The sequence below is a fragment of the Strix aluco genome, chromosome 4 (assembly GCF_031877795.1).
Source record: "Strix aluco isolate bStrAlu1 chromosome 4, bStrAlu1.hap1, whole genome shotgun sequence".
NCBI lineage: Eukaryota > Metazoa > Chordata > Aves > Strigiformes > Strigidae > Strix > Strix aluco.
In genome coordinates this window covers 53034239-53061798 of record NC_133934.1, presented here as the reverse complement: position 1 = coordinate 53061798, position 27560 = coordinate 53034239, and the positions used below count along the sequence as shown (strand labels likewise).

The 27560-nt window shown below is 38.5% G+C and overlaps 1 protein-coding gene across 2 annotated transcripts in view; it reads right to left on the bottom strand.

Moving 5' to 3' along the window:
- Window positions 1-27560, bottom strand: part of GRID2 (glutamate ionotropic receptor delta type subunit 2) — a 757188-nt gene that overhangs the window by 298381 nt on the left and 431247 nt on the right. For both annotated transcript variants that reach the window (XM_074823105.1, XM_074823106.1), the window contains exons 3-4: window positions 21396-21680; window positions 2478-2683 (exon numbers count right to left, since the gene is read on the bottom strand). In XM_074823105.1, coding sequence (XP_074679206.1) covers window positions 2478-2683; window positions 21396-21680 — 491 coding nt within the window. The remainder of the gene's footprint in view (window positions 1-2477; window positions 2684-21395; window positions 21681-27560) is intronic.

Below are 27560 nucleotides of genomic sequence, written 5' to 3'. Positions count from 1 at the left end.
CTAACATGAAAAGGCAAGGTTGCTTTAAGAACAGAAAAAAAAAAAAAGAAGAAAATTCAAACCCAGAACTTTCTTACTTAAAAATGAGAATTTAAAAGAGTCAGAACAAAGATAAATTCTACCACATGGAATCTTCATTTTACAGACTGCCTATTTACACAGGCCAGTGTCTAACTATTTACCCTGGAAAAGTTGTTACTTGCATAGTAATCAAGCCGACACTTACTACAGCTGCTGCAGAGTGAATAAAGCCTCTTCTCAGCTAAACAATGAGGGGGTTCAGCCAAATCTATCATCCAAGGAGGGACCAAGCAGCAGATACTATGTGAGATCTGGGGAGAGAGGCTTACAGCTGAATCCAACTAGGCAGCCAAAAGCATCTCCTGGGCAGGAAAGCCATAGAAACCCCAAGGCCTTGTCTACATATGCAGTTGTTTCTTATGAATTTTTTAAATTTTACGTGCTAAATCGACTAGGTTAAACTGAATTTCAAAGTTAAAGTGATCATGCACAAGGCACAGTCTTTGGAATAAGCATGTCCACACTTGAATTTTTTAGGGATATCTTAACCCATTGGCAAATCATAGGCTTTATAACATGTTTGTCCATACAGTACAGCTGTGGTTCAACTGCAAAATAAGTTTTTAACATCCACTGTCAACGCTATCCCAGCAAATTTCTCCTTTCACTGACACTGAAGTTTGGAGCGCAGTTGTGTAGTTCATTCCCTGCCACCAACAGAAATAAAGTACAGAAGTAATCATACTTCTATTTGAGTAACTTTTCCTATTAAGAGGCTCCTGCTGTCAGTTTTTCCAGTCACACATAATACTCCAAATAAATGCTGTTATGCTGCCAAAACCTGTAAGGTAGCACCTGATGTGAGACACTGTCTTTGAACCCCAATCACAAAAGAAGTTAATGACCTTTCCTGGTAGTGTTACAGTCTCCAGGAAAAGAGAAACATTGGGAGATTACTGTTGTTGGTTTGGGGTTTTTTTGGTTGGTTTTGGATTTTTTTGGGGGGGAAAGGGAATTTCAGGTTTGGTTTAGTTGGTTTCTTTGTTGATTTTTGGTTTTGGGGGAATTTTGAGAGGCCAAAAAGTGAGAACTCTAAAATAAACTGTTTACATTCTTGACAACACATACATTGCAACTTCAAAAGATGACAATGACTTTGTTACTATGCTCCGGTCTGAAAAATAAATGATAAAGAAAGTGTATTTTTTTTTAGAAAGAGTGTTTCTCTCTAGGAACAATACAGGAGTTTTGTTTCACTGAGTTATCGTAGTTAGAGCCCTGAACTCTGTTGCTTTCAGGCTGAAATGTAAAATACCTTACAATGCCACTTACTGAAAAATAAAACATTTGTGACTTGGGTGATGAAAACAGTGCAGAACAATCTAAAACATGCCCACAAATTGTTTACATTTTATAAGGCACTGCAGACATTTGAATAGAGCAGCAAACCCTCATTACTCGGAACTAGCAAGCTTCAGTGTGTAATGAGGAACGAGAATGCCTAGCCAAAAAAAAGAGAAAAAAAAAAAATATCTAAGAAACAAAAAGTCCTCTTCTAACTGATGTACCTAACAGGCACTCACTTGAGACTACATATGTGGAGTTAGCTTTTAAGCCTCAGTTTCTGAAGACCTAAGCAATTAGAAAGTATAAAAGTAAGGCAAGTTACAACTAGATACAAAGAGAAGTATTGCAGAGAGAAAGTGTATTTCTGTAGAACAGAAAACAAATATATTTTTAGCCATTAGTTGGTGATGAAGAGTATAAACGCATGCAAAAAACCCACATCACAGCACAGTGCTGTGTAAAAAAACCCATGACACTCAAAGAAATTACATAAGTCATGGTCAAATGTGATATGTAAGTCTTTTGTCCCTAAATCCTGAAGAGCTTTTTGAAAATCCTGTCCATAGTGCTTGCAGTTTTTGTTTAAATACATAAGCATAACTTTATAGCCTATTGTCTTAAATTCTTCATTCAGATGCAATCCTTCATAAGTTCCATTACCTTATTACTACTCAGTGCTACATAACAGATCATTATCAAAAATTATTTTATATCAAAAATAAAATGCCAAGCAGGTAAACACATTTTATCCACAAATACATATTATATCAAAATAATAATAAAATTGTCAGTTGTAAAGATTTTTTAGTGAGGGACACAATGAGCAAGGAAATAACAATAAAATATCCACAAGCTTCAAACAGAAGTCTGAGGGCTAATTCTTCTGCATGTTTCCTAAATGCTTTTGCTCATGCAGAATGTAGTTATGCTGTTCTCTACGCACATTTATGTGCATGAAAAAATACCCTTGCACAATGATCTTTGAAGAGAGAATATCTTAATTTTTTGTTTGTTTGATTGGTTTTATGAAGTCAAATAAACTGAATCTTTTGACAAACAGGTGCATTCTTGGTCAACAAAACAAGAAGTTACCAGTGATAAACATATACCTCTGTTATGAATGATCTGGCTGTCGAGGGGTTCATTATAAGAATAGCCCGTCTCAGAGTATCCCGATAGCGGTTCAGTTCTTCTATTCGCATAGTGGCAAAGAGCCCTGTGATCATTTTATTGATGTTATTTTCTACTTTCTGCAGTGCTACATCCATTCCCTGTTGAGATACTTTGTCCAAGAACTCTTGTATTCCACGGATATCTAGGAAAATCAGAAGCCAAAAAAGATGTTAATTGGTAAGTGGTACACAAATGACCGTTCAACTCATTTCACAGAAGCATTTTGTTCAGTCAGGTAGACCCCTGTGGTCTTTCACTTAATATTCATTGGAGCTCTTCCTAAGCAACACTCATGGCATTTCTTAAAATACTAAAATAGGAGAAAGAATGGCCACACATCAGCTACTGTCCAAAAGAACCACTAGAACACCAACCTACAAATATTTCTAGCAACTTTCCTAATTTGGTCATTCAATCATCACACTTGTTCCTTATTTTTCTTACAGGGCTTGCACACTAAAATCCATAAAGAGCAGTGAAGCTATGATGACTGTAAGACACAGTGCTTCCTTCGAGTGAGGACTGTCAGAGGGCAACTGAGGGGGAAAAATGCAGGGTGCAGATTGTTTTCTTTTGAGGCACTCAAAATGAAGTTATCCACTGCAACACTATGTAGCTTAAATGTATCTTAAGTTTATAACACTATGTAGCTTAAGTTTAATGTAGTTTAAAAGTGAAGCTTGGGCTATTCACTCATCAAAAAGTCTTAATGTTGTCCTAAATTGCACAGCTATTTATTTTCTTCAAAAACAAAACAAAAGCCAGACATACAGTTGCAACAGTACTGCCTGCTCTTGTCTGATTACCACCACTGCTGGCTGAATTTAACAAGTTTTTCCATAACAAAATGCTCTAGTAGAGCTTTCTGGCTCACTCCGAGTAAAGACTTCTTTAAAAAATGACTTGGAATGAAAGAATTTATCAGCAGAATGCTAACTGTGTTCACCACCTAGCTTGTAATGTCTTCAATGTGTCCCAAACTGAAATGGCTGGGTACTCACACCTCAAGCTGGTTGAAGCCTTTGAAAGGCCTTCTCCAGTAGTGAATTCCACAGGAGTGAGCAAAGTGCTTGTTTGTGATTTTTCCTGCTCTTTTGAATGGCTTTATCTAAAACCTCAAACTTTAAGCTTAAAATTTAAAATCATGCAATGACTTCATCACTCACAGCAGGGTCTCCTGGACCTCAGAAGAATCCCTCTAGCCCCAGTGAGCCCTCACTGTCTGACCCCTACTCACCGCTGCAGCTTCTCAATCTTTTTTCTGGAGCTAAGTCACCAGTTCCCTGATGTGACTCTTCTCCCCAGCAGTCGCTCAGACCTGCTCTCCCAGAGGACAGTCAGCAAGACATCCTTCCTTCTCTGCTGGCATGCCAGCTTCCTGCACACCCATCTGATCTCATTTAGGGGAACAAGACACAGCCTTAGTGCCAACAGAACAGACACTGTCTGATACAGACACTAGTTTCAGGGATAAAAAAAGAAAAAAAAAAAAAAGGGAAAAAGAAAACAGTAACCCAACATCAAAAGGAATTTCCGAAGAAAGATTTCTTTGAAAAGAAAGGTTCCTCAGGTTTAGGAATGCATTTGTGGTTAAAACCCACCAAAAAATATTTCTCCCATTAGAATACCAAATGTAGTCTCTCCTAGGTGCATGGTGTTCAATCCCATCCCTGGGGGATTGCAGTTCCTGCTCTGCTTCCCTCCTCCATGGCTGGTGCTCTATCAGTTCCTTGTCTTGACAGCTCATTTTCCAGGGGAATGGTCAGACCTGAGGCCACAAGCTGATCACGTGTCTGTCTTCATGAAACATCTTATATTTGAGAAAGCTTCCCATTAGATTTTCACAACTGCTTGGCTACTCTGAGATCTTTCATCCTCACGTATCATCTTCCCCTACTCCCTGCCCTTCTTATAAGTCGGGGGTGGGGGGGTGGGCTCTATTTAATCCTAGCATGGGATGAATAAATAGGGGATGAAGGATCTCAAAAGCCTTTGTATTACTGGAAACACCTTAGATGCAGTTCACCTGTGATGTGAGAGGCCAGCAAAAGGCTGGAAAACCAGACAGAAAACAGACTGGAGAGATGACTGAGACTGATAGACTCTAAGCCCTAGAAGAGATGTTACACAAACAGACATAAGCTGTCCCAGAGAAGGGCTCTTGGCTGGCCCTTAGGGTGATCTATTCTGCAGGTGATACAAATGACACCACACTGGTACGTTGCAGTAACAGCTCAGGTAACCCCAAGACAAACCACAGAGAATAGTGGAGCATGTAACTGTTGTTTATCAGGATTGCAGTAGCTACATTCTCATAGGGGTACGCTGACATGTGACAGCTTTTAGAGGAATTGAAGTTCATTTTAAGACCATAGAAAATAATGAAAATCACTTCCTTTGAGGAAAATATTGTGAGGAAGTCTTCTAAAATTTTCCCCCAAAACTGCCTAGACCCTGACACTCTCCATTAGCCACTCAGAGAGCAGTGCTACCAGCACTCAGCTGTGGTCAGTCCTGCAAACATTAGGCAAATGCAGCTGGAGGTCCAGGCCGCAGGGGGGAGAATTATGTGACTTCCCCCCCCCCCCCCCCCCCCCCTTGCCACCCCAAGCAAAGCATCAGCAACATGATGGAGAAACCTGTGTGATACACCTTGAGAAGATTATGGAGATGTCTTGTGGATTTAATATGGGAACTATGATGGTGGAAGTATAAGATCAATGCAACTCATGTGTAGCTAGTAACCACAGCAGATGAATGCTATGCAGCCCAAAGGGAGCCCAGATGAATACCCCAGCATCCAGACCTGACGGGCCTTCATGGAAAAGCTGGAAATACCTGAGCTAGAAATGTTTATAACGTCTTTGCTGGAAAAACTGTACCACAACTAAATTCAGGCTTTCCTCTTTTCCAAGTGAATAATCTTTTTACTGAGCTATAAGATTGAGGATCTAGGGGGTCAAACATACTCTGAAGTTTAAAGGTTCTGACAAGCACAGGGGATTTTGGCATCTGACCTCAGGTTACGGCAAAATAAGGTATCTGAGAAGTTCTGAGTTTCACAAAAGTCCAGCAGCCCTATCAAGAAGATCTGAGGCTTAGACATTCACACCTTGATCTACTTATTTTCAGCCACAAACAGTAGCATAAAGAAAACAAAGTCCACACTCAACAGTAGAGAAAATGCTCTGTCTCCCCAGAAGAGACATACTAACTAGAGAGTATTACAGATAGTCATCCTCCTCCAGCACCTAATTACCAAGATACTTCAAATGATAAAGAAATAGCCATGTAATATCTTATAATCAAACAGTCCACAAAAAAAAATTCAACAGGGTTAGTCTTGGAAGTCAGACTGTCACAATCAGCAAGTTTTGTCTCTTGTCTAGAGTTCTAAAACACCATGAATTGGAAAGAAGTAGTATTTTAGACTTTTAGGTTATTTTAGGCATTCAGCACTGCAACCCCATTCTTCAGACACTGCTGAAATACCAGTATTACTAAATACTTGAAGAATAGTTTAAACACGAATAAAATACATGCTTACCCTAAAAATAAAGTTCCATAAGAGAATCAGATACTAATTACAGCTTCTATTTAATATCTAAATCAGGAAAATTAAATTCAATCTAATCAGAGACGTTAGAAATTTTTTTTGGCACTTTAAATACCAATTTAAGAACCAACAAGATTATTTGAACTGCTAGAAATATGCCTAGTTTTATGCAAATGATAAAATAATGTCTTTCCACTTTAACCCCTTCATTCTAAAGTTCCTGAAGCTCACCCACTCTCATAGATACTCAACATCCAAACAAATGGAATAAAAACTGGATAAAACTGACCAGTTGGAGTAAAAATTATTGAAGTACAAGGAACACATGTAGTTGGGGTCTAGATACAATATCAAAATATCAGGGGGAAAGTTACTTAGGCTATGCAAGTCTTTTCAAAATCTTAAGTTCTATAGCATAAATCCATATATTCTTCTCCAACACCAAAACAGGGTAAGCAGGAACCACCAAAGTTTTATTTGTCCTTTCAAAATAAGAACATAATTTCACTTGACCTGAATTTATAAACACACTGGAGCTATTGGCCGATATTCTGTATAATCTGTATTGTCCCAGAAGTCAGATTATGGGATCAAATGGCTTTGTTTGCCATGAATATGTGCAAATATAAACAAAGAAACAATTATATTGAATCTTCACCAAAGGGACAAAAGGGACAGAGATCCAGTATTATTCTACAGTTCTACATTTATTAAATCATGCCAGCATTACGGTATCCGTGTGATACGCTTTTAGGAAAACAGTACCATTCTAATGAAAAAGATACCAAACCAGGATTCATAAAACTTCCTTACTATTTCTGCCTTTGGCATTAGTACAACACAAAGCTGTAGGCAGGAAATAAATACAGACTTTACTTATACCTCATCTTACCCAGTAAAAGAATAGAGGTATCGGTGATGTTCACCTGCTACTATGAAACAACAGAGAGAACATTAAAGCACCCTGCTATTGAAATGCTATTTACAACATGATGGTGCTTCCAGTATTTCAGCAGCAAGTCACTAGCAATGATCATATTCAAAGCGTATGCCAAAGAACAGATGCTGCCACTGAATGGGCAGCATTATCTTTCCTGCGTGGATTGTCTGAAAGTGGCATATATCCACACTGCACTGTGGAATCATCTTTCTAATGGATAAACTCCTTCTGCAGAAAAATCTGGCAAGCAACCTGTGGCACAGATGGCTCTGCTACAGAGACACAGGACTGTTCATGTCTGGAACACAGGTGTTTCTTGCCCCAAATTTGCTAGCCAACCTGTTGCCCAGCCAGAAGATGCATTTCTATTTTCTATTTAAATCAGATGAGTCACAGTCATTTCCAGAAATGCTGAAGAGCTGCCCATTATCACCAATATTAATTACCTTCCTTACTGATGAAAGCCAAAGTTACCACATACAGATCAACGCTAGAACCAAAGCTGCTATCTCCTCTCCCAACTCAGTGTCACCACCAGTATTACGCTTTCTGTTTTTAAACTGTACAGCCATCACTTCCACTCTACACATGTGTGCACAAGAACATAGTACTATTCTGTAGTCACATACTCAGCATCAGCTACAGGGTTAAACCAGGATGGAAATTTAGAAGAAACATTACCAAACATTCTCTTTTTAACCAAAACTGTGGCTGATTTAAGAGGTTGTGAAGTTGGCTTGTAAAGTGTAATAAACAAAGAGCAAGGCAAGCAAAACTGATCAAGGACTCTGTTGGAAATTACATTCCTTGACTACCCATATGTAACCATGCCACAACAAGACAGAGATCTATAGAAAGGTCTTATGCTCAGCACCACTGATGCACAGAAGGTCCAACACTGGACACACCAGACTGGCTGCAGCCAGAGCTGAGGTGCATGTGCAGAGCATCCTGTGTGGGTTAGTGCAAGGCCCGTGGTCTCCTAAACTCTGAAGACCTGACTGATACATTCAAATACAGGTACCTAGCATAACACCACTCAACATGAGATCTGAATTCAGGTGCCAGCTTTACCACAGGCTTCTCAGTTATTGTGGACCTGACCTAAGAAAGAACTTAGGAAAATAAGCACAAGTCAAATTGACTTCAAACATCTAAACTCACAGTGTCTTTTCCTTGAACAATCTTTTTGATACTGGAGAACCAACAAGAAACAGGTATCTTAAAAGCTGTTGCAGAGGATGCTCAGAGTAGAGCTAAGCATCCTTCACAGACTATGGATTCTATATCCAAATGTCCTTAAAATGACCAACCCAGTAGGAACACTCAGATCTCTCCTAACAAAACAATAGCCATCATTTAACGGAAAGCTCAGCAGCTGCATGGCAGAAAACTTGTACAGCCAGGTAATAGGGAAAAGGAGCTAGTATTTTCAAGAATCACAGAATGATCTAGGTTGGAAAAGACCTTGAAGATCATCTAGTCCAACCATTAACCGAACACTGACCATTCTAAACTACACCATATCCCTAAGTGCCATGTCAACCCAACTCTTAAACACCTCCAGGGATGGGGACTCCACCACCTCCCTGGGCAGCCCATTCCAACACCTAACAAACCGTTCTGTAAAGAAATGCTTCCTAATATCCAGTCTAAACCTTCCCTGGTGCAACTTGAGGCCATTCCCTCTTGTCCTATCGCTTGTTACTTGGTTAAAGAGACTCATCCCCAGCTCTCTGCAGCCTCCTTTCAGGTAGTTGTAGAGGGCGATGAGGTCTCCCCTCAGCCTCCTCTTCTCCAGACTAAACAACCCCAGTTCCCTCAGCCGCTCCTCGTACGACATGTGCTCCAGACCCTTCACCAGCTTCGTTGCCCTTCTCTGGACACGCTCGAGTAATTCAATGTCCTTTTTGTAGTGAGGGGCCCAAAACTGAACACAGTCATCGAGGTGCGGCCTCACCAGTGCTGAGTACAGGGGTAAGATCACTTCCCTGTCCCTGCTGGCCATGCTATTTCTGACAAAAGCCAGGATGCCATTGGCCTTCTTGGCCACCTGGGCACACTGCTGGCTCATGTTCAGCCGGCTGTCAATCAACGCCCCCAGGTCCCTCTCTGACTGGCAGCTCTCCAGCCACTCCTCCCCAAGCCTGTAGCGCTGCTGGGGGTTGTTGTGGCCCAAGTGCAGCACCCGGCATTTGGCCTTATTGAAGCTCATACAGTTGGCCTTAGCCCATCGCTCCAGCCTGTCCAGGTCTCTCTGCAGAGCCTCCCTACCCTCGAGCAGATCAACACTCCCACCCAACTTGGTGTCATCTGCAACCTTACTGAGGGTGCACTCGATCCCCTCATCTAGATCATCAATAAAGATGTTAAACAGGAATGGCCCCAAAACCAAGTCCTGGGGGACACCACTCGTGACTGGCCACCAACTGGATTTAACTCCGTTCACCACAACTCTTTCGGCCCAGCCAGCCAGCCAGTTTTTTATCCAGCAAAGAGATTGGAAGGATTTAAAATCCACAGTTTTCCACGACACCAGAAGTTGTGTCTGTGCTCTCTTTTCATTAAGGTCTGTGTATGTGATAAACCTGGAACAAGAAGATTACTGACTTCCATGACCTGATCTTAATATGAAAAAATAAAATGTGGTCCTTCCCCAAGGTTTTCTTTATCACTGGATCAGATGTTCCTCTCACTTCTTTGTTCTCTCTGGCCCTATGTAACCTTCCCTTGCCATCTATTCCTTCCATCATATTTGAGAATCCACGGCAGTCCAGTGAAGTTCACACTGACTGGAAAATGGAAAACATAACCCCCATTTTTAAAAAGGGAAAAAAGGAAGACACAGGGAACTACAGGTCAGTCAGTCTCATCTCTGTGCCTGCCAACATCATGGAGTGGATCCTCCTAGAAGCTATGCTAGGGCACATGGAAAATAAGGAGGTGATTGGTGACAGTGAACATGGCTTCACTAAGGGCAAATCATGCCTGACAAATTTGGTGGCCTTCTATGATGGGTTTATAGCATTGGTGGATAAGGGAAGAGACACTGACATCATATACCTGGACTTGTGCAAAGCTTTTGATGCTGTCCCACATGACATCCTTGTCTCTAAATTGGAGAGACATGGATTTGATGGATGGACCACTCAATGGATAAGGAATTGGCTGGATGGTTGCACTCAGAGTTGCCATGAATGTCTCAATGTCCCCACATAGAGCAGTGACGAGTGGTGTTCCTCAGGGGTCGGTGTTGGGACCGGCACTGTTTAACTTCTTTGTTGGCGATATGGACAGTGGGATCAAGGTCACCCTCAGGAACATCAAGCTGTGTGGTGCAGATGACATGCTGGAGGGATGTGCCATCCAAAGGGACCTGGACAGGCTTGAGAGGTGGGCCTGTGCAAACCTCATGAAGCTCAACAAGGGCAAGTGCAAGTTCCTGTGCACATGGTTCAGGGCAATCTCAAGCACAAATACAGGCTGGACAATGCATGGATTGAGAGAAGCCCTATGGGGAAAGAGTTGAGGACATTAGTGGATGGAAAACTGACTATGAGTCAGTAATGTGCGCTTGCTGCCGAGAAAGCCAACCATATCCTGGGCTGCATCAAGAGAAGTGTGGCCAGCAGATCAAGGGAGGGGATTCTACCCCTCTACTCTGCTCTTGTGAGACCGCACCTGCAGTGCTGTGTTCAGCTCCGGGGCCCCCAACATAAGAAGGGCATGGACTGGCAGGTCCAGAGAAGGGCCACAAAGATGATCAGGGGGCTGGAGCGCCTCCCTTATGAGCACAGGCTGAGAGAGTTGGGGTTGTTCAGCCTGGAGAAGAGAAGTCTCTGGGGAGACCTTATAGCAGCCTTCCAGTACTTAAAGGGGGCTACAGGAAAGATGGGGAGGGACTCTTTTATCAGGGAGTGCAGTGACAGGAGGAGGGGTAATGGTTTTAAACTGAAATAGGGTAGATTTAGATTAGAGATAAGGAAGAAATTCTTTACTGTGAGGGTGGTGAGACACTGGAACAGGTTGCCCAGAGGAGCTGTGGCTGCCCCCTCCCTGGCAGTGTTCAAGGCCAGGTTGGACGGGGCTTTGAGCAACCTGGTCTAGTGGAAGGTGTCCCTGCCCATGGCAGGGGGGTTGGAACTAGATGATCTTTAAGGTCCATTCCAATCCAAACTGTTCTATGACTCTATGATCTCTGTTTCTATGCAGAGGGAGCAAGTCCCCTAACCCATTTTTGGGGAAAGTCAAATGATCAGGACATCCTAGAACAAAATATGCCAGGGTTCAGGCATCTCATATAGGAAAACCAGTATGTATATGCAGTGAAGATTTTATAAGTTGTACAAAATGAACAGCAAATATTAAACAAACAGCTCACATGCCAAGTACCTCTTGTATCCTTATTAGAATTGAGAAATCTACAAGTTAGAAGTAGATGTAAAGTTCCTAAAAATTTGACATCACTCTATGACCAGAAGAGAAAGATGGCACTATTCACCAACAGCAATAAATTAATCCATCCACCTCTATCATTGTAGTCCATCTAAATTACAAGGCACTCACTCAGCCCTTCAGTTATCTCAAACCTGGTTTACAGTCATTAGCTCATCCTCCCTCTGATACCATTTTAGATCTGAGAACATTTTCCTCACAGTATCCAGATAATAAATACTAACTGATTCAGCTGTGGCAGTAAAGGTGAATGCACCTGTCATAAATATTCACAGGCTGATTTACACAGAAGACCATTTTATTTGTACAGTTGATGAGAAAAGCCACTGTATAACAAATGACAGTGTTCAAATTCTTATCAAGAAAGCTTTATAAGTCTAGCACAGTGATTCTTACTTACACAATGATGGCTAACATGACAGCAACTATTAATTATGGAAATTCACTATAAACAAGGGAGATGTGCAGCCCCAATCAGACTCGGGTGGTGCCACTGCTCTACTTAAAGCCTTGAGCAAAGTGTTCACATTCCTGTGCATGTGTGGATATTTATTAATGTGGTTAAGATCTAAACTGAGGAAAACAACAATTTAGCATGATGATTCAATAACAGTCCTTCATCTTACTTTCACAGCAGTGGGATTCCCTCTCATTAGTCAGTTAATATGTAATTCAGTGAACCTCCAAACAAATTAAAAAAAGAAATCTACTCTTTCATAGTAGCATTTGGGAACTGAGGGAGCAGTTACCTGAACTATTTCAGCTGGATGATCTAGCTTCAGAGAATGTAACAGTAGTTCAAAGTCACTACAAGTAAATTCAAGCTCAACTGTTTCATTACATACGAAATCTCATTTATATTATCAAAATTTCTGGAACCTAACAAGTGGAGATTATATTTCTTGGGGAAACTGAAAATTTGTAAATGGTAAGAATGACTGCCTTTTCCTCCCTTGCTTGCAATTTTCTGAAATTTCACACATCCAAAAAAAAGACAAAAATTTTCTCAGATTTCTTAATATCATCCATTTGAGAAAATAAAAATATATTGTTTTTTGTTTCTTTCTGAAGGTGTTCGTTTCAAACCATAAGAAAAACAAGTAACTTCAATGTTGCTGGTGATACGAACTATTGTGGCATTACTGAAATGTCTACGTAATCCTTTCTTTAAAGGATCATCCAAATGTCATTTACATTAGCTACTTTTTGTTTCATGCCATATATCAATTATTAGGGATTATCCTTTACATAAGAAAAATCAATACACATAGTCTCAGGTAGCTGAATCAATGTTGGGGGAGAGATATTAACTTTTGCATTTTTCAAATCTTGCAAGACTTAAGTTTCCAACCTTACTGGTGATTGACACAAGATTTTTCCTTTGAGTTTCTCAGTTTTTTAACTGGAAAGGAGAAGGAAAAAAAGGAAAGTATAAAAAAGATAAATAAAATTGAAGCTAGAAATAATCCTTTAAGAGTATCAGGTGCTACCTTAGCTTCTCAAAAACAGAAAGAGAGTCAGATTGTGATCGCCCCTCACTCATGGAGGCTGACAAGGCAATGTATTCCATAATCCTGTACTTTTGACTGTGTAACCTGCTCTCTACCTCTTCACTCAATTTCTTTTTGACTACAGTTTGCATTAGAGATTTCCAAAAGGCTTCTAGGACTTGCCTTTGAGTAAAACTACCTCTTGCAAAGAAATAAATTTTCCCTGCCTAGTGCCTCCAAAGATGATAATGGCTTACAGCCTAGTGCTGTTTATCTTCAGCATTTACTCTCCTGTTAAAGATCATGCCAAACTCAAAGAATTATTCTTAAATCCTATACAACTGTACAGCAGAGCTCTATACCTCTGCCTAGATATATGCTTTTATTTAATAGAAGTAATCTATACTTCTGTCTGTATGGTACAGCAACTCTCCCCGTAGGTCACTGCTGCTCCCTGTTGCTTTTCATAGGCATGAGGAACCACTTATCCCCTTCCAAGGAGAAGGTGAGGAACAGCAAAGTAACTGTCCTTGCAAACTTCCTGGTAATAAACCATGTGTGACTGTGTTTGCTATAATGTTACTTAGTACAAATTGTTCTCTGTGCATCAACCTGCTCCTCAATAATTTCTTCAGTTGATTAGAAGTTTACATGACAAACAGGAATTTTTTATGAGTGGACTGGTGCTATGAAGAACATAAGCTACAAAAGCAATGCTGATAAACTAAGATTTAGAAATACTGTAATAAATATTTTCTAGCTTTTTCCTGTCTCTCTGCTTCCTCTTTTTCTTGTCTGGTTAAATTCTCAGAGAGAAGTTTTCTTTTCAATTTTTGATACTACCTGACATTTGCAATGTTATTCTGTCTAACTCATGCCTTTTCTCCAGTGGAGGTATAATTTCTTCCACCCAACATGGAAAGTACTTTGTTCAATCGTTTCCTCATTTGATAACTGTTCATTTATTTAGCTGCCAAAATATCAATTTACAAAGTCCATTTTAATACTTCTGAGAAGATATGAAAACAATGTGCTGAGAGTTGAAAAGTACTTAGCAAGTAGATCAGCACAAGGTTCAAGTATTCAAATATTCCTAAAGTCACTTTTCTTCTGACACTTGTAGACTGCATATATGAAAAAATCTCATACTTCTGCTAAACCTTGAGATAGCACCTCATTTACATCAAGTACCCATCACACAGATATTAGGCGAACATCTACACTTTTATTTTGACCTCAGAACTGAAATTTTAGACACAATAAAAAAGAAGCATGGCCATTGTTCCACTAGAGAAATTTTATAGAATAGTTATCTCCGAAGTTGAATAATTTTAGGGTCAACAAAAATATACATTTAATTTCCAGTGGTAATGTCATCCAGCAAAAGCAAGTTGTTACCAAAGTTTTCACAAACAGCCACTAACTTGCAATGTAATGAAGTGACAAAATAAAGTTATGCAGATGAAAAATACGTGTTCCTTTCCTTATCTGGATGACATAATAAATACTAATAGAAAAAAATTTTCAATAATAAGCTTGAATTAATTATGTGTTTATTGAGGCACAGTGAACTAAATGAGTAGGGGAAGTTGGCAAAGAGCCAGATGAGTAATAAACAGTTTTAAGACTGTCTGGAGACAGACTTGAGAATATTATAGTCATCAGGCAGCTGAAAACAGCCTCAGGGTAATTATAAGCATTTGCAATCGATTAAAAAGAGCATGATTCTTTTACGAATCTTTATTAAACTTGCATTAAAACTTTAAATGATTTGAAAATGTTATGGTTTCCAGCACATCTTTGTCAGTCATCATCATATATTTATTTCTGGAAAATGTGTGTGCAGGCAAGTGTCAATGGAATTACTCTATATGGTTTGTAGAGACGATACTAGGAATCCAGGGTCTATATGTACAGATGGGCATCGTCTCAGAATATCACCCCTCTAACAACATAAGAGGTAGCCTCTCTGCAAGCAGCTCAGCCTTTCAAGTTTCATGTATAATGCCTTCTTTTCCAGGCTCTTTAAAGAGCAGTACTCCAATCCTATAGCATTACACTCAATTCACTTGAAAACAACCACCTTCCTGAGGCAGGGATAGGGACAATGCTCTCTTATCTTCATAGTTTCTCAGATCTCTATGTAGGCTAGAATCCTCAGCAATACAGATATCACTGCTTTCCTCCTTGGGGCTGTATTTTATTTTGTGTCTTTCCCTGAAATCCTCCCTCAGATTGAGCTTGAGACATCTTTTTAGTGATGTGACCAGGCACCTCGCACCACTCCCTTCATCCTTTCCTGGTGAAAAAATAATCTGAAACCCCTGTGTATGCTGGGGAGAAAGAGAAGAGATCCATGAGGAAGTTTCTGCAAGACATGCCTTCTAAACTCTTTCCAACTGCTAACCTCATTCCTTCCTTTTCAGAGAAGCCCTCAATTACTTCTTCAACCTCCATTTGCTATTGGAATGCCTCCTTTAGCCTCACAGAGCAAATCCCCTTCATAATCTTAATGCATGTTTTGTTTCTTTTCTTTACAAAAGTTAAATTATCACCTAAGGGAACAGCAAATATCCATTGCCAAATATATGTAGTTTTAGTAGAAAGGTCAAAAAACTGTAAGCAAATATATCTTAGTCATGGAATCTGTAAATATCACATAAATCAGTAGTGATGGTTACGTACCAAAGGCACACTGGGTTGAAAAACACAAGGTTAGGCCAGAAATTTGTACAGAGAAGTGGGGTTTCTGAACCTTTTTTTTTTAAATATAAAATACAGAAGGGTTTTAAAACATTACTGCCATCACTTTAAAAGAGAATAGGAAATAAGAAAAAAATTCATTCTCCAAGAAACAAGCTTATTCCCCCAAACTTTCCAGACAAAGTGCAGAATCTTTCTATGTGCTTTGGCACCAACAAAACATTAAAAATAAATGTTGTCAAACAGCTAGACTTCCTCCTTTTCATCTTAGAAATGCAGAGATACCTACACTGTAAATTGCACAAAATTCACAATTACATTTTTGCAATGATTGACTGCATTGTGCAGAAAGAATTTACTACTACAGAAAAGTATCTATGTATGCCTGAAAAATACAGTGAACTATAAACCGCCTGAGAAATAAGACATGAATTACAAAAGCTTGCCCCTTGTTGATACACCACAGAGATAAAAACCAACAATATGCTGCGATTCTAGATCAGTTACTCTGTTTATATAGCCTGGGCTCACACACTCAGGTCTCAAATGACAATTTCATTTGTTTTCCCCCGCGATTGACTGTGTAAGAGTCTTTTTCATGTTACTCTTTGGGGACCGGCCATTGTCAGATGCCAGTCTGTGGGTGACGCAGGTTTGTTGTTTCAAACTGCATTTTGTTTGCTTTGAACTTGAAACCATAAAGACGTAATAAGTTGGCAAAGCTTGCTTAAAATGATTACAGATGTCAGTGGCTCTTTTTACAAATCTAAACTTTGCAATTTCCGAAGATGTAAGTTATACATTTATAGTTCCCAGTCTGAAAATGCCTTCACTGAAAAGGGTGTTGATGGTCCTAAGGAAGAGTTCAGAGTCTTAGTGGAGGAACTGCCTAGTCTCTACACCTGCTTGTAAGAAGGAGATGCACAGCTACCCTCTGCAGCACAGTGATCCTACAGCTTGAGCTGAACAGTCAAGAATGAAAAGAGTAGGAGTCAATCTGGCTGCTTAAATGAGGTAAATTTGGCTTGTACATACTGTGTGGATAGTAATTTTAATAGCAGGTTGAGAAAGGTGTCAATCTACAGCTTAATTTTGCTGCATTTCATGCCGCCTACTCTTTAATTCTGCAAGACAACTGTCCTTAATGGCATTTGAAGAAGTGCAGAATTGTCCTTGAACACTTTCAATATCCTCATATGAAATTTTCTTAAACAAAAATCAGATTTCACGTCCTGGGCTGGCCTTTATCTTGTGTTACCTTGAGGAACAAAACACACTGAATACAAGGGGACTGACTGTGCTATTTTCACCAGGAGTTTGATCTAAATCATCCCAACAGAGAGCAAGGATGGGAGAAAAGAACACTCATCTCACTCTGATTTTCATAAATTCATCTGAGTTTATACACTAAAGGTAAAGATACAGTTGTAGTAAATGAAATACAAACTAACATCACCTAAGTCTACTCAAGTTAAAATGTTCTCTTTTCTCAACTCCTGTTACTATGTGTTAGCCTCACATTTGTTACTGGCAAGGCTCTACCACTGACAAAAGACTACATGCTTTACTAAAATCCTTCACTAGTTACTCAGCTTAACTAAGTCAACAGCAGTAAAATACTTCTTTGATTACTATCAAGGTGGTTTTTGTTTTGTGTTAGAATAGTCTGCCTACCTACAATTTTACTTGCAAAAAACCCATCAGTTAAAAACTTAGATGTCAATTATTTCAGAAATGCATTTCTACATCAATTCTTCAACACCGAGCTGGTTATGACTTAATGAAAGAATTGCTTCCTTCAAAGACTAATTTACTTTGTTGGTAAAGAACCTTTAGAGTTGAATCTTCCAGCATTTATATAGAAGTATTAAAATGTTACAACTAACATACTCGTTTACTTACATTCAAAAAAGAATTTGGCAGCTTTTAAAAAGGTTAACATTGGGGAAATAACTCTTGGCCCTGCAGAAAGATACATTTCCAGTTATAAACAATTCTCTAACTCTCTGATAATGAAAACGAATCTATGATAGACTGCAAGATAAAAATCAAAAGCAATTCAATTAATTGGATTAAAAGCCTATGATATTGATAAATTGACACATAAGTGGTTGCAGCCTCTTTTAAAGGTGCAAGGGATCTGGTTTAGCACAGTATTTACTTTGGATATAGGCCCAATTTTACTGTAGAAAATTTATTTTAAATATGAAAGGCACATTTTCTTTCACAGAGCAAGATTATTACTGGACATAACTTCAGTGGTACAGCTAAAGTATTTTGTTATAAATTGTTAGATTAAATCACTATACAAAATAATTTATCAGAAAGGAAAGTACTGGAATTCTGCTGGTTGCTGGAACCAGTCAATCTAACAGCATTTTAGTTGTTTCTAACTTACAAAAAGATGGCAACAATGGGAAAAGATAATGGATTAACACATATCAGAACCCATACTCCCGTTACTTCTCAAGGGCCATTTACTGCTGTGGAGACATCACTTAATGTTATAATACACACCTTGAGAAGTAAAGACCACCACATACAAAAACACCACCAGGGCAAGAAATCGCTCTGTTTGCACAAGTGTCAGTTCTACAGAGGATTGTGCAGAACGTATCAATAATCTCTTCCTAATATGAATTTAATTCTAATGCAAGTGTTGATCTTCCACCAACTTTAATGTTTAATAACTAAATATTACATTAAAATGTCTAATATTAACTGTTGCAAGCAGTTAAACTGAGCAAGGCTTCCAACCAGAATTTGATTTTAGGTCTGTATGAGCTGAGAAAAGAAACAAATCTCATACTGTGGCAGATCCTCTCAAGTAAACTAAGGAATGGGACTAGGATGTTCCAGAGGGAATTGTAACCACCCTCAGCTGCACTGACAATGACCAACAGGATGGCTTACCCCTGGACTTCCACCCCACTTCTGCATGCCCAGTCCTGATTTCTTTCTAAAAGAGGCACAGAAGCTAATGGTAATATTCTCTTCCTCAAGCTCTTCTGGATTTCTCGGGCCAACTCTCTTTTATAATACGTAAACTGGTGCTGGGATTTTTTTTTTTTTTTTTTTTTTTTTTTTAGTATTATTTCACATCTATAGACCCATCTGAATAAGTGGCTTTCTCAAACATCACAGAATCATAGGATAATTAGAGCTGGATGTGACTTCATAAAATCACATAGTCCAAGCTCCTGCTCAAAGCATGATGGATACTGAATTCAAACTTCTCTACTCTATGTTCCATATATTGAATTAATATTAATTCACACCCTGAATTTCTCCACCCCTCCCTCTGTGCAAGCCCCTCTTCAGTCAATACAGAACCTAGGAAAAAAAGTGTGCACTGCTAACATACTGGAAATTCTTTGAATATATCAATAAAATAGCAGGAAAAGGGAAAAAAGCAACATAATTTGGTAAGATTTATAATAAACTCCTGGGAAGATTGATCTCTAGGGACTGCTAAGAAAATAATGTTGTCACAGGTACAAGGAAAACTACTGCTATAGATCAAAGAGTGGCTAAGAAAATTAAGAACAGGCAAAATACTGTATCAAGCCTATTGATTTCACCTGAATCAGGGTAGTGAGAAATTAGAGAGGCATTCCAGTACAAGCAAGAAGAGGGATTGGAAAGACAGAGAACAACTCTCATGGTAACGGAAATAAACAAGAGAGGCCTTGGGTCAGAGATGGTGATCTGAAACTTCTGCTCTCTAGTTCCTTGTTGAAAGTGGAGGAGGAGATAGTCAATGAAATCAGCAACATAAAATTTTATAAAGAAACTGTAGGAAGCAAAAAGATAATATAAACTGCCTGCTGCCCTAGGATGGCTGTTGAAATCAAGGAATTAGCAAATTTCAGGAAACATACCTTTGCACAGATAATAGCCCTATTCAGAGTTGCAGTTTAAGTTAAAACTCAGGTTGCATTTAAAATCTTTCTATTCATGGTATTAGTTCCAAACTATGCACACACACAAACAAACAGAAAAAGACAAGACAAAACCCAGAAAAACCCACAAAAAACCCATCCAAAACACCCAAACCACAGAAATGGTTAGGAAAGAGGACAGACTGTTCAGTCTATACTAAATGCAGAATTTTTTTGCACCTTTTTGTGATGTATGTCATAGTGATCACTGATCAGATTACCAATCTGTCCTGGCCAGTATGGCATTCCTTGTAGACTACCGAAGTCCAAATGCCATAGAGGCTGGTAGAAAAACTTAGTATCTGTCACATGTCACATCTGGGGATGATGTGTCACTGAGTAAGCTACTGGTATGAAACTTATTCCTTGCAGGCAGGCATCTGTGTTATGTAAGTCACACCACAACGATATTCTTACCCAGAAATCAAGGACAAAATGACATGGTGTCTGAACTGCATTCTCAAATTAAATATTGAAACTTGAATAATTTAAAACTAGTATTTACAAATATAATTATTCAAAAATGTTAATTATAAAATTTGTTTGAATTTTTTAAACTCAGAAGTACATGCAAAAAGATATCTTTTAGCTGGCAAGATTATGGCCTTCTTCATAGGTACACTGGTACTTAAATGCACAAACTCATAAAACATGAACAAACATACTCTTTGCTGCAAGCACTTTGGATGCCTTTTTTAGGTGCGTGTTCCTCATCCTATGGCTAGTACTTTTAGGTGTTGCTTTGTTATAAATAGGCATCCTCCTATTCATCATTTTCTATCATTCTAATTTAAGAATTTATTATGTAGCCAGGGAACAAAAATCAATAACACCTGACCTGGATGAACCAGATATTATGCACAGCAAATTGCTGAAGTGAGCATTTTTCCATAACTTAAAGATTTAACTTTGAAAACAAGTTTTAAAATGTTCATCCAAACCAGTCATGATTGCTTATGAATAATGGATGTATCTGAAGAAAACAGGTCTAGTTTCAAAGCAATTTTCCATAGAAAAAATATCATAAAATTAGCTAGATAATGCACCTATACTAGAGAAATCTGTCCAGCTCTCCTCTCAGCTGCATAAAATATCTCTACCAAATTCAGCTGAGTCACCAAGCTGGATGGTGCAGTCTTGTGATGCTGCCATCTGTGTAGCACTTACTCTATCACACAACCACCATCAGTTCAGCACCTTTTGGGAACTGAACGACCTCAAAATGAAGGAACATTGTCTTCTCCAGGCCCCCTCCTCAAGTTCTTTGCTCTACAGAAGTTCTCTCTACAAGTTTCCCATTTACGCATAGCAGCTCATTCTTGCAGAGGCCTCTGGCCTACATTCACCACTTCTTCAGCTTCTGGCCATCAAATATATGTCAACAAACAGGAGAGATTCACCACACAATAAACAATTCTACAGAATGTAAAATCTTACACGTTGCCTCTTGAATTGTCATCTTATATATTTCTGCAGTCCAAAAAACAAGAGAGCTTGCTAAAAACTTTCATGCTTCAGACACTGGCAGAATAGAAAGCCAGGTAAGTTCTCCATTGATCAGCTAACTCCAACAAAGAAATTATCAAATAAACATGTAAACATTGAGGGATTTTAGAAATAGATTTCTCTGAGGTTCTATGAAATGCTGACAGAACCATAAATGTTCACAAGCAAAATATAATCTATTGGAAGACTATAAAGATGTAATGTGACTGCTTTCGACAGAATTATGGATTTGATAAAAATCACCCTGCTAAGTAAATACTTACCATAGTCATTATCATAAAAAATAATGAATTTCTGCCAGGCATATTCTGTGACCACCCTCAAGATGACATCATTTAAGTAGACAGGGGGGCGGACGGAGAGCGTGTAGTCATCATTGCGGTTGCTCCTGGTGAGCCCGCAGCCGCTTCTTGGTGTTCCTGCTGTTGAGCGCTGGATGAAGAGGTGAGGGATGTGCATGGCATCTGCCAGCGACTGCAGGGATCCTGCTGACGTGCAGCCGATGGAGCTAACAAGGGCCAGGATGCCTTGGTTCATCAAGTCACAGGCTGTAAGAAAACACAGAGATATTCAAGGTGAGAGCAGTTCAATGCATAGGGCCTATTTTACTGTTGAAACACAGGCACCGGGAATTGAATCACAACAGGTTCAATCAAGTGAAATAAGGATAAAGTTTTGCACATTGAGTAATTCAGACCTAAAATTCATTAGAATCATGAGCTTTCTCTATTCACTTTGATCTGTCTTGTGGTGAAAGCTGGAAGAATGACCTGTCCACCTTGCCCAGAAATGAATTATCCCTCGAAAACGAGACCCACCCCTGGGCCTTGTGACGAACATTCACAACTGATTCCAGCTACTGAATTAACATGACCACCCAAGGAGATAAGCACTCCACAAAGTCTAGCGCAACAGCTCCATGAATTGGATCTTTGCATTAAACAGAGAAAAGTTGAAGAAATAACAGCTCAGGCTTGTTGACAACTTTTGAAGACAATAGAATATGATTATGTACACTAACTTGTCCAAGCAAAAACTGAGTTAGGTTTTAAGAGATATATGCAATAGCCTTGTGTAACTTATTTTTTAAAAACAAAACAAAACAAAAACCTAGTCTTGTAAATAGCAATTTAGTGAACAGTTTATATACATTTACTCTCCTCTCTTCCATAAGAAAGGCATGGAGTTGTTTACACAAAAAATATTAACATCTTGTAACTAATGGTCCTGTTAATGAGGGCTGAGTTACAGCAGACAGTCTGAAGTAAAATACCAATGACATCCACATTAATACTAAAGGTGTTTATCATGATTAATGTTAATGCAATCAATAAAGAGCAAAAGGATTAATAATGATTAGGTCTTTGAATAATTTTGAAGGATTATCCTATGAAATAAAGCAGAGTCAAGTATTTATACTGGGTTTCTAACAGACTTGAGAGCTTGAATGAAGAAACAACAGGGGTTTACAGCATAATTCCCCAGAGCACACCCAAGGCTAAATTTTTAAATACTCTATTTGCCACTGGCAAAACTACACATGCAGTTAACCTGCATTTACACAGGTAAATTAGGTAATGGAACGAGAAAGACTAATATATATTTACATATGAATATCCAATACTACACTGTGCAATTACTTATTTTGCAGAAATATTCTGTGCACATAACAGGTGCAAGCAAAAACAAGAAACCAACATGTGAGAACATATTCCCCTAAAAATACGAAAACATATTTTAGCGCCAGACCTGTTATCTCATATCATATGGCTCTTACTCACAGTGAGTAATGTTTTACTCCACAAACACTTATTGATCTCAGTGGGAATATTTACACTGTAAGTAATGGAGTTTCACAGTCAGGCCCATGTGGAGATTGACTTTGTAGGCAAAGGACAGCACTGCAGGTCATGAATGCAGAGAACTACATTCTCCTAAAGCCAGTGCATTATTCTTGTTAAGATAGAGAGATCTGGAACTTGCCAGAGTAGATTCCCAGGGCATACTGATGGCACCGAGGCTCTGTCCGATGGGAACACTTCTGAATTCCTTCACGCAGATAAATATGGGATGCAAGTGTTCCCACAGAGAGGTTTCAAAGTGCTTTGGCTTAGGATAAAGTGTTCCCTCTGTATATGCTCTGAACACAGCTCAACTTTTCAGCCAGCTTCTGGACTTCAGATTAAAGATAATACATTTTCAATAACTACAAGCATCTTTTTTCAGAAAAGTACCAAATATTATTAGCAATAGTACAAAAAAATATCAATCTCACAAGTTTCTAATATTCAGAACATTTCAAAACAATCTTATTAGTTATTAATCTTTTATGTCACTTGTTACATTCTTCATCATCACTTTCAACAAAGTTAAAAGGCTTGTCAAGTTATCTTTTTAGGGAGATGCTGAATCTCTTTCTTGATCTGGTTCTCCTGCACCAAGTACTGCAATATCTAGGTTGCATATCCCAGTAAGAATGCTACTGCTTGAGAAACAAACTATTTTGATTGATATATTGATCTATCCATTAATAAATACCTGTAGCTATGTATATGTCAATAGATATCTTTATAGCTAGATATCAATAGACGAGTAACACTGATGTTGGATTTTGCAAAAGTCTGCTTTTAATTCAACAAAAATTTATGTTGACATGGTCCTGACACCACCTGTTCAAATAAAATATGTAGTGTGACCCTTCAGAGTCTCAAACATGACTTTAAAAAAAAAAAAAAAATAGTTGAACAGCATTACAAAAATAGTTTGAAAATGTCTAAATTTCCAGGCACACTTTCAGACTGAGAATAACCACTATACTCCCTGTAATGCTCTGAAGTGGGAAACATGCTTTTTGTGAAAATTGTTATTGGAACATGAAGGGGAAGAAAACAGCACGGAACATTTAGCTCCACAGGGCCGAATGCCAGTACTGACAAACAAACTGAATAAAGGATTAAAATCTTCTCTCTTGACACTGCATCACGTTTGTTACAATAGCCTCAGGACTTAAGTTGCCCCCGTGTCTCTTTCATCCATGATATGCTTATGAAAATCGTATGTGCTGGGTTGGGGCAATATGCACTTAATTATGCTCGCAAATAGGCCTTATTCCTGTACACTTAGAGACTATCTAGTAGACAGAGAGTTAGCTGCTGGAGAAAGGGCTGTTATCTCAGCCAGGTTTTTCCAGAAAATGAGTGCATGAGTTGCAGAGCTTGCCTTTGAGTCAGTCTGACTGGATTATTCTTTGAACAGAAATATAATTTCTACAATATATATACATACAAAGTAAAGCCTATACGATATGTCAAACTATCATGTATGATATTTGTATATTCCTTAGCCAAGCAGAACTTCGCTTGGCTCCAGCAGAAGAGTTGGTGGTAAAAAGCATAAGACTGACATCTACATGTTTTCTTAACTCTTCTTCCCCCTCACAAACAAAAGCTCTATTAAATCCTTTTCCTAGTGATCCAAATCTTTCAACTGTATCTTATCAATTGACTAAAAGCTCTAGTTCAAACACATTTGAAATCCTGGTTGTATTCCCTTCCTGAACCCAAAATATCCAAGTTGCATTTTGTCCTAGCTGCATTAAAAAAATCCACACACTCACACATATATATAAGTACTTAAAATGGCATTCAAAACTCTGTTGCAATTTATTTTACTATGACCTCCTTAGAGATTGTATTTCCAAGCGGGTATTTACTCTACTGCCAATATGATCAAGGAATATTAGTTTTCCATCAACTAGAGAAAGAAAAATATTGCTGTGTCTTTTAAGCCCTCAGTCAGGACAGTAGAAATGTCAAATTAAAATAGACTTGTACATGCTCCATTGCAAGTTTAACAAAGAAGGAACAGAAAATTAGTAGTAGTGTTTATAAAACACTATTGTTCCATACCATAAGTTATGTTTATACATAAGTTGTTGAGAGACTAATTTGCCATTATAACCACCCGATAGAAGATACTATTAAAAATGGATCTTCACCAGCTAAAGCAATAAAACTGATCACAGAATTTCACACATTGTGTGGAGAGAATATCCAGAATGTCTATAAAAAATTTTAAAATGTTTCTCCATTGTAGATATATATAGCACACAGCATGTATAGCACACACTGGCATGCACCCAGTGTTACATTTAACTCTTCAGCTTATTTTGTCTTTCTCAAAATGCAAAGTTACTGAATTTCTAACACTGGTAGGCTGATCACCAGTAACAAAAAAGTGATCTCCTAGAGTAAAATATCATCTAAGTTAGTTTGGCACGGCATCTAAAGAAAATAAAAAACCCCTAATTTTGAGTTCAGTATGCTATTTTTTAAATTAAAGTTCATGGCCAGTGAAATTTGAAATAAATAATTTACATCTAGGCTATCAGCTTGTATAAGTCCTTCCAACAAAGCAGAATTTAAATGGCTATGGTTACAAATGCATCCTTAAAATGTGTTCTCTCTAAAATGGAAACAATGGTAGGTCTTTACTACTACCAGTTGCTGTAAGTGATTAAAAAAAAAATACGAGCAAGTTTAAAAACAGATGCAGGAATAAATAAGAAGCACCAAAAAAAGGACTACTGAGATTTAACTACTGCTACAAGTGTGAGCATTTTCTTACTTATTTCTCTATTTTTCTTCCTGATACTAAATCATAAAAAAAAAGAAAAATAAAAGTCACCCTCATACACCACAAACTGACAAGTTAAACTGAAAAATATTAGTTTAAGATCTCTGGAGACTTCAGTAACAGCCTAATTTTGCTCCCATTTAAATTGCTAGTTAAACAAATTCCGACCAACTCTTAACATTACTTTTTTGAAAGTGTTAAATACTGTCCATAAGGAGTGGGTAGTATCCCTTTAAATAGTAAGAGATGTATTCTAGGGTCCTCTTCATCTTCTATAATTTAGAAACTATCAGGCTTCTTCAAGAAATGTAGTGTTGTTTGACTGAGCATACATTGAGTGAACAGAAATTAGACCTAAACCCTGTTCCCAGAGTCCTGGTCCCATGAGCCCAAATTGGACACCCCAATGTTATTACCCTGGATGTTCCTTTCAAAGCTGGCATCATTCCAATCTCACTGCTCCTGAATGTTTTCCACATACTACCCACATAGAGTAATGCCTCAGACTACGTAGCTGAATATGAAGCTGTGGAAAAAACCCCTCTCTTCACCAATATCTCTGTTTGGGGATGGAGAGTGAGGGTTTTTAAACTGGTTTTTGGTGTGGTTTTTTTTTTGTTTTGTTTTGTTGTTTTTTTTTTTTTTTTCCCCCCTGTGCATCTACTTTGTGTTTTGGAAGTGTTCCAAGGACTCTGAAAACAGGAGGGCTTCATACAATTGGGCCAAATTACCTTTCCTTTGATTTCTGTAGAAGGTGAGTACAGCCTTTCCACAGAAACATTTATCTTCTTACTTGCTTTTGGGGCCAGTATGATCCACCACCAGATGGATCACAGGTTCCCTGGAAGGCTATTCAGATTCATTCCCCATTCCAACTAAATAGACAGGAACCTACAATCTGGTCAGAGGTTGGGGAGAAAAATCTAGGCCATAATAACCTCAGGTTTTCACCATACATTAGCCATGAAGAGAGTATTTACAGATTTATTGCATTCTGGAAATTCATCATTCCTTCCATCACCCTATTTGTATTAATCCACATCCAAATCAGGATAAACAGCTGATTCAAGGGGAAAAATACAACATTAGGCAACTTGAGAACCTATATATGGATATTAGGCAATCAGAACTTCTATGTAGCTTTGAAAACATAAGCTATTATTTCTTGTTTACTTTGAGAACAATATGCTTCTGGCTGCTCTTCAAATCTTTTCTTAGTTTCAGGATGCTAATGAAAACTGAGAGACCATAGCATGCAAATTCCCTTTTGCAAAGAGTAAGGAATAAGGTTGAAGTCTGGTTTTCTTTCACTGAGGTGTTCTGCTTCCTCTTCCTCAAGTAGCCATGTCAACCTCAATGCAAATTTTTTGGTCTTTGTCACCTTTAAACAACAGTCCCAAAACATTCATGAATTCATTGCAGAAAGAGAATGTAGTCACACGAAAAAAGCCATGGACACTTAGAAGAAGTTTAAACAGATCAGCTACAGGTCTTTTTGTTTGGTGTTCATAATCTCAGATGCAAGAAGTAAGGATAAAAATGTGATTATGAGACCCATGATCAAGTGAGCCTGGCCTCAAATTTTCAATAAGTCTTTTTAGTACTTTTGGACAGCAATTCTTTTCTTGCAAATTATTTTTCCTTCATAACGCAGTAGTTCATCCCAGACTCAGAACTGAATTATTTCGAGGTGAGTGACAGCACATTTTTAATATATCCTGAAAACTATTCAGAAGGAAGTAAGGGTAAGATGTCGGGGTGGGGGGGAGGCGGGGGGGAATATTATTGACTGG